Source organism: Terrapene carolina, unplaced genomic scaffold (genome assembly GCF_002925995.2).
Source record: "Terrapene carolina triunguis isolate 2854851 unplaced genomic scaffold, T_m_triunguis-2.0 Scaffold192, whole genome shotgun sequence".
NCBI lineage: Eukaryota > Metazoa > Chordata > Testudines > Emydidae > Terrapene > Terrapene triunguis.
Genome location: NW_020664543.1, coordinates 9,643,362 through 9,651,606, shown reverse-complemented (window position 1 = coordinate 9,651,606; position 8,245 = coordinate 9,643,362). Strand labels below are relative to the sequence as shown.

Sequence of the window (8,245 nt, the reverse complement as noted above, 5' to 3'; positions counted from 1 at the left end):
TTTTTTTTTTTTTTTTTTTTTTTGTTTTTTTTTTTTTTTTTTTTTTTTTTTTTTTTTTTTTTTTTTTTTTTTAATGTGATGTTATTCATGGTATGTTTTAATAGGTGTAAAATTTAGGTCCTCACTATCAGTCCAATGCACTTTTTTTTTCTAGAAGACAGCATTCACTGAAGAGACCATGCTGATTATTTCTGGTCTTTGCGCCGAAACCTACAAAGACTTATGAACTTGATTAATTTTTAGCACGTATGTCTTTATAGGATCAGGGCCTTGATATTTTTCAGTCTAGCAATTACACTCAGCAATGTGCTTGCCGTGTTCTTCACTGGGGTAAGCAGGCTTAGTTGAGATCCAAAATAGCCTCCTTAAAAAGTGCAAGTTACAGTCTTTACCTGGAAAAAATATTGTCTGTCTATTGTTCCGTAGCTTTCAACAGCATTAAAAATGTTAATGTAATACATGGTGACTTCTTAAAGAATACCCGAATGTTGAAAATATACCACTGTTGTTTAGTTCTGATGTAAGAGTAACACATTTTTTAAATTCCTTGTATGTATGCTCTTCGTTTCCTATTTCATTACGTAGTGTGACTGCAGATTTCTTCTTTTTTTAAACTGTCAACTAGAAATAATCTAGAATATTTTTAGATTTAAAAAGAGATTACTGCAACATTTTAGTGGTGTGGTTGGTCCTACTGAATGTGAACTATCCACTTTAAAAAAATATGCTCTGATCTTGTTCTGAGGAACTGTAGCTGCTTATTGAGCACAGTGTAGGGTAACAAAACATCACTTGTTTTTTGTGAGCAGTATTTACACATTCCATATGTTTAAGGCCCATTCCTGCAAGCTCTGCCCACTCAAAATTCCTATTTGCTTCACTGAGTGCTGATTATTCACTGATCCCAGGATTGGGGTCTATTGGGATAGATCTTCAGCTGGAGCAAATCAGCATTGCTCCATTGAACCAAGTGGTGCGAGGCTGACTTTCACCAGCTGTAATGTTTTGGAAGTCTGAATTACCTTCATAGTTTAAAACTATCTTTTGTTTCTCTTTAACATTTCCCTGTCTTCTGTGCCCACATTATCTACAATGGTCTTTACACTTCCAAGTTCAGAGTTGTTAATTTAAAATGTTGGCATCCATCAAACGTAACACCGATTATTGCATTGACTTCTCTTTAAAGAGGAAATGGAAACTATTGTGGTAAGGATTTCAGTCTGTATCTTCAAAGTTTACATCCCTCGTTAGCCATATGTCCACTACTAACTCATGTAGCTCTTAGAACTCTAGCCATCTAATCTTTATAGATTTTTTTTATAGTAAAACAGAATGATTTTTTATTTTTGTAGCATATGCCTTCAATATGTATAATAGAAATAACAATTCAAAAACCATATTCTGAATATTGTAAAAATGTGAATTTCAAGAGCTGTGACTGAGTTAGTCATAGTCACTTAAATAATATTTGTGAGAAAATACCAGCACGTCAAAGGTTTACAGAAGCCTATTCTTTAGGATAGAAGAATTCTGATAGTGTAATATGTTTGTGTTCAATGTGCATATGCAGATTCTGAAATTGCACTAAATAAGAAACAAAGAGCTTTTTACAAATCCAAGCACTGGATCAGAATGCTGAATTTGTAACATTTAGTGTTCTTTTTATCCAGAAAAAGTGATGGGTGGTTGGTTAGTGGTTTTCCCACAGAACAGTAATGCGGGAATCCATCAATTTATTCAGAAACATAAATTGGTGCCTAATGTTGCATATTAAGCTGTGGCTATCATTCAGTAAAGTGCCCAGAAATTAACAAATGCCCATTTTTCCACCACCACCTCCCCATGCTCCCTCCCCCCCAAAAAGAAAATGACACATTGTGTATTCACAGCTGCAAAGTGCTTGAGGTCTTATTTATAAAAGAATGACCAACCAGCATGCTACTGCACTTCCAAAGTATCTTTTAAAAAGGTAGTGGATGCACTTATATTTTCCTTGGCATCAAGAGATGCCTTGTAACCCCCCAGGTAGAATTAGTTGCTCTTCTGCTTTCAAAAAGAATGAATAAGCTGTATGGGGAAAGTGTTACACAAAACTCCAGTCATAAAAGTAGGGAACAATTTGTTTTTCTTTTAAAACAATCTTCTGTACCTTCCTATACACAAGCAGTAATGTGACTTTGGAAACTTTTTGTGGTCAAACTTTTTGGTTTATGTTTATGCAGTCTTTGGGCTTGATCATATTCTCCTTAAGCAGACAATACTCCCATTGACTTTGAATGGGAGTTTTGCTTGCCTGAGGAGTATATCTTTGGTCGCTTTGACAGTGCACTGACCAGTTTAGTTAATCATTGCATGTAGGTGTTTTGTATTTTGTTGAGAAGTAACAAAAATATTTGAGTGAGCTGTTCCTAAGCAATTGTAAATGCAGAGTAACTCCCAGGGAAATCAACAGAACTCCATTGATTTCAGTGGAGTTACTCAGATTTACATCCATTAATTTTGTGTCCTGCTCGTTTTTATGACTTAGAAGAGAAGATGTGCAGAAAGGATGTCTGCTTCATATTCCTCTTAGATGTTTGTAAATAAATAAAAACTATTTTCATACCACTGATTCTGTTGCTGAATTTCCTAAAGCATCTTTCTGTTGTCTTGTTGATCTGTATTGTATTTCTTCGTATGAACTAGACTGAAGAAAATGTGTGTGGATTAAAACATTTGAATCCATTTTGTTTGTCTGTTCCATGTTCATTCACAAATCGGAACATCAGCTTTCAAAATCTGTAATAAACGAGTGAGAATATTTGACACCTAACTTTGTGTGTACTTTTTTGTACTCTGAAGTAAGACAAGTATGTTATTTGGTGAACACTAAGTATACATTGTTTTTTACACAACACAAACATGAGGTCCCTGACCTAAAGAGCGCACACAAAAGAGAAAAGATGGGTCACCCTTAAAATACAAGACTGTAGACAATCAGTAAGGAGCTGTGATCATAGGATTTCAAGACTTCTTGGTATCATAATTTATCTGTTATAACAACAGGTGATGATACTTAAATAAAAACTTTCCTTTTGATTTACCCTTCCTCTCCCAATTTTTAACAATTCATACCTTAAATACCCTATTTTATTCCGTACGTAATTAACATTTCTAAAAGATGTTGCTGGTTATTTTCCTTAGTGAAATTGCCAGCTGTGATGATAATTCCGAAAGCTGCTGTGATGAAAGCATTCGCCATGTCTTCCTGTGGGTGTCCATATTCTTCTGAAGTGAAGAAAGCATAACCTGTGTATCTTGTAAGGCTTAAGAATTCCGGCTTGTTCTTGACACTCCAAGCCAGCCTCCCCACTACTAGTTAATTGAAAGATTTAACACTTACACAGCAGCCATAAGCCTGGCAGTTCTAACCTCAGGAGTTCCCTCTGCCTAGGGGAATACTCAGGTGGCATAAAGCTGCTGTAACAGCTCCAGCTCCTTACACCCTACTCTGTACTGCCTTTTTAAATTAATTAATTGATTAATTAAATTTATGTATTTATTTATTTAATGGGGAGGGATAGCTCAGCGGTTTGAGCATTGGCCTGCTAAACCCAGGGTTGTGAGTTCAATCCTTGAGAGGACCACTTAGGGATCTGGGGCAAAATCAGTACTTGGTCCTGCTAGTGAAGGCAAGGGGCTGGACTCGATGACCTTTGAGGGTCCCTTCCACTTCTTTGAGATAGGTAGGTATATCTCCATCTATTGGTCTGGGGGTGTGGTTGGAGCAAGGAGGGCTTAAGGCCACCTTTGCACCTCTCTCTCTCTTCACCTGCCCCATCCCCTTTATCTTTGCAGACTACAGCTCAGCCGCAGCACTGAATCTGGCCCATCCTTGTTACTATGCTTTGCTCTTGACCTTTCATCACATGATCTGTGAACACTCCAGTAAATATTGGGCCATGTCAGTCTCTGGTGTAACACTGTTGAAGTCAGTAATTTTTACTAAAAAGGCAGGACCACTGAAAAGCCTGTTTCCATTGAAGTAGAATGAGAGTTTTGCCATTGCCGGCTTGAGAGCAAGTGGGAGACCGTAGTCTCTCAAACCATGTTTTCACAGATGGGGAAACTGAGGCACATTGAGGTTAGTTACGTGACCAAAGCCACATAGTGAGTCCGTGGCAGTCGGAATAGATCCTAGGCCCAGGAATTCTTGTTTCAACCCCTAGCCCAAACTGCCACTTTTGGTAATTGTTGAGGTGGTCTTGATTGATTTTTTAAGATTAACTCCTTTTAAAATTCCACAGCAAGCAAAGGTTGTGAATGAGCCTTTTCTAGCAAGGTTTTTTTTAATTAAAAAAACTATTCTGTTTTTAAGGGGCATCTCTTACAGTTTAATCAATGCTTAATATGTAATGAAAGGAGTGCTGGGGCTCAAGCAATTTTTTTTACATTCATAATTGAAGTGGCAAGCCCAGAGGGGCCGGGGCTATGAACTGCCAAGCCCAGAGGGGCCGGGACTCAGCGCTGGCAATTCCTGGCACAAATTAAGCACCGAGTTTAATGCTTTGCATTTTCTAAAGAGCTGATGGTAGTTTTATGTGGTTTCTTCAGTGCTGACAGGTAGAAGATCTGGCACTTTAAAGCGAGGGGTTCTGTAGTATTTTCGAAAGGGATAAAACTTCTTTTTTTACTGCATTTTAAGGGGTCATTGTCTCTGGTATTTCACATACAGGTAATTTGTGTGGCCTTTTAATGGGTGTTTTTATTGAGCCTACTCCAGGTTTTGAATGGTAATAAAGATAAACTGCCAAGCCTTTTGTGTGTGTTTTTTTGTTTTGTTTTGTTTTTTTGTAAATGTTTTAAGATTCCCAAGACATTCACAGAATATTTCAGGAGATCTAAATTATGCTTTTTTTTATTTTATTTTAATACAAAAACTGGAAATCCAGGTCATCCTTAATTTCTTACCTGCTGTTTACCTGGGTTAAAATTCTGAATTTCATCTGCAGTGGAGGCAACAATAACTTTAATAACTGACCACCTGTAATCACGGGTTTCCAACCAGGAAACTTCAGGCAAGCTCCTCAGCTAATGTAACTGCATAGGAGGATCTGGCCTCTTGATTTTCCCAGGGAGCTTTTCTGAGTGTGCTTTATTTATTTTTATTTTGACCAAAACTAAAGAGAAGACAACTTTCTAAGCTCCACTGATGGGCCACCAGTCCTAGTACTATGAAAGTACACTCAAATATCTTGCTATATAATTTGATGCTAACAAAGGGACGTCAGTTTTCAAGGAGATATGGGAGAAAGTGAACATCACAATCAGGGCCGGCTCCAGCATTTCTGCCGCCCCAAGCAAAAAAAAAAAAAAAAAAAAGCTGTGATCGGCGGCGGCAGTTCAGTGGCATGTCCTTCGCTCCTAGAAGGAGTGTGGGACCTGCCGCCCCCGAATTGCCGCAGGTGCCGCCCCTCTCCCTTGGTCGTCCCAAGCACCTGCTTGTTAAGCTGGTGCCTGGAGCTGGCCCTGATCACAATTAGAGATTTCTGTTAATGTTAGTCTTTAAATATGAGGGTTGCTTTTCAAAGAGTGTGATTTTCTTTAAAATGAAGGAGCAGCAATTTAAAATGTCATCCTGGTGTGCACTTACTAATGACTTTAGCAGGAGGGAAAGTCTTGATTTGTTTTTGATCAGTCTCTTAAGTGCTAACGATTCCTGGTGTCGGGGGGCCAAGGATTTGTAAATCCACCTACCAGACTCAGATAATGTTTCGTCATGTGACCCGTGTTAATATGAAGGGGATGAAAGAAAGAAATCCCGAGGACAAGTCAATAAAATAGGCACAGAGCTCTGGGTGGAAAGGGAAAGCTGTGGGTCTGCTGTTGGAAGAGGTTCAGAGATCAAGTGGCTCAATGCTTTCTCCTGATGGCAGCAGATGGGCTGGTTTGGGTGTGGAGGCCTTTGTGACTGAATAAATCCTCCTACCGGGCTACTTCATCATAATGTCAGTTTCCTCCCAAGTCCTCTCCTTTCCATATCCCTACCCTGCCTGACTAGCACAAAGGAGGGGAGCTCCAGCGTCTTAACTCCTATACTGTGCTACAATCGAACCTTTTTAAAGACTATTTGCATGTTGCTTTTTATTCAGGATGGGGTCAGGTCATATATAGTTTCAGCAGCTCTTTCCTTAGATGCCCGAGACAATCGTTTCACAGAAGCTTGACGCTATTGTTCACACAAGATCTTATCCTAAGATGCCAATTTTTCTTTGCCTCATACTTTTAGAAATATTTTCACATAACTTACTGAAGTGAGCTATAGATCTACAATATGCAAGGAACACGGAGTTGCACCGTCTTTTGGATCCTGTCCCATACAATTAGGCTGAAAGCTTTTGCTAGGTGGAGAATATTATGAGTTCAAAACCTCATGAAACTGAAAGCAAAGCCCAAGGATTTCAAATGAGTGCATAAAGTTAGGCTTCTAAATAAATGATCAAAATAGTGAAATGCTCAATCCAATCCAATCTCGTATTGAGGGGTCTAAAGAGGGATTTAGGAGCCTACCTTTAACCCAGCTACCCCTCTGAAACCTACCTTTAGACATTCACTTTTAAAAGTTTTGACCTAAACACTATGCTGGTCTAAGTTCCTTGATTTCTGGAAGTCTTTTTTGTAATGATTACATTTACCCAAGTAGGAGGAAAAGCTTGTAGCAGAAGTGCAAAGGCCCCAAATCTCTGCATGCAGCTGTGGAAAATGCTCTGTTAGCGACAAGGTAACAGATGGCCTAGAAGGCTTGGTGACCATGGGCCCTGTCTTATTGAGAGCAGGAAACAATACCATGCACATCTTAGCATGTGCCACCCAACAGCGTTCAGGCACATTGTCGTCACCCTAGTGCAAAATCCCAATTCCACGCTTAAGAGCTGCAGAAAAGACCCTCGGTCTCTCAAACCTGCAAATGAGCAGCTCCCCATGTCGCGCATTGAAAATATGGAAAGGGCAATGCATATAGAAATCTAATTATTGGCAGGCACAGCCCAGCGTTTAGCATGAGAATCGCAGGGCTCTCATGCGTTTCTTGTGCATGGACCCCGAAAGGTAATCGTGAAAGCAAAAGTTAAAGCTATTGAATTTCCATCAGTCATTCAATGTTCGCTTTGATTATGTTGACATGAGTTTGTTGTTTGTTCTTAAATTGCAGTGAGAAAGTGTTATTAATCACTTTAAAATATTTTTAAGACAAAAGGGGGGATTGTCTCCCGCGTTAGCTATAATGAGAGGCAGAAAGGGCTAAGGAAAGATACTTTGTGTGATCTCTAGCTGGCCCTATCGCGCTCGCTTGCACAATTATCTTTATTTCCCACTGGGCAACACAAATCCCTGCATAAAACCGCTAGAGTCGAGCTTAGGGCTGGAGTCAAGCCACTGTGCTCTGCTGGCGAGGCTGAGTTACACCAGTTGAGGATCTGCCCCTGGGGTCCTAAAAATGCCCCACAGCCATTAGCGCTGTGAGCAAAGCTTGGAGCCCAGGGGCGGCAGCGGCAGGGGGGACAATGAAAGGGGCTAGAGCAAGGCCGAGCCCAACCCGGGGTGGAATCTAGTGGAAGCCGCTTTAGCCCAACAGCTCGCAGCAGCCCCCACAGGAGGGGGGGGGCGCCTAGCGAGCGCTGCTGCCTTCCCTGCCCCCCCCGGGGGGTGTGGTGAGTCAGCAAGGGGGGGGGGGGGGGGGGGGGGGCCCCACCCGGGGGCCGGGGCCCCCCTGCCCCCCCCGCCGCTGGCCGTGCCCCCCCCCCGCGACTGCGACCCCCCCACATCCTGGGGGGGGGGGGATCATTTGCTATTGCAATCAGTTCTGCTGCCAAGCGCCAGCCCGCCCTGCCGCCATCCCAACGCCAAAGGGCCACTTGACAGGACCCGGGTGGGGAGGGGGGGGTCCCAGCAAAGGCCCCCTTCACCCCCCCCCCCCAGCTGCCCAGGTTTATAAGGCGGCAGCCCCAGGCCAGGCAGCAGCGCCGCGCGCTCGTCCTCTGTCCCGGGGGCTGCAGCGAGCGCGTGCGGGGCTCTGGGCCGCCAGGGGGGCGGGCTCGGCGGCGGCCCCCCCCCATGGCCCTCGGGCGGGCGGCGCGGCTGCTGCTGCTGCTGCTGCTGGCGGGGAGCGGGCTGGAGCCAGGCGCCGCCGATCGCTGCAGCTGGAAGGGGAGGTAAGAGCCGGCCAGGGCTGTGCAGAGCCCGGCCCCGGGCCCCAGCCGGTGGGGAG

At 42.7% G+C, this 8,245-nt stretch overlaps 1 protein-coding gene across 1 annotated transcript in view; it reads left to right on the top strand.

Moving 5' to 3' along the window:
* The first annotated feature begins 8,091 nt into the window (after window positions 1-8,091).
* Window positions 8,092-8,245, top strand: part of LOC112103593 (meteorin-like protein) — a 9,475-nt gene continuing 9,321 nt past the window's right edge. The window contains exon 1 of the mRNA XM_024195466.2: window positions 8,092-8,189. Coding sequence (XP_024051234.1) covers window positions 8,092-8,189 — 98 coding nt within the window. The remainder of the gene's footprint in view (window positions 8,190-8,245) is intronic.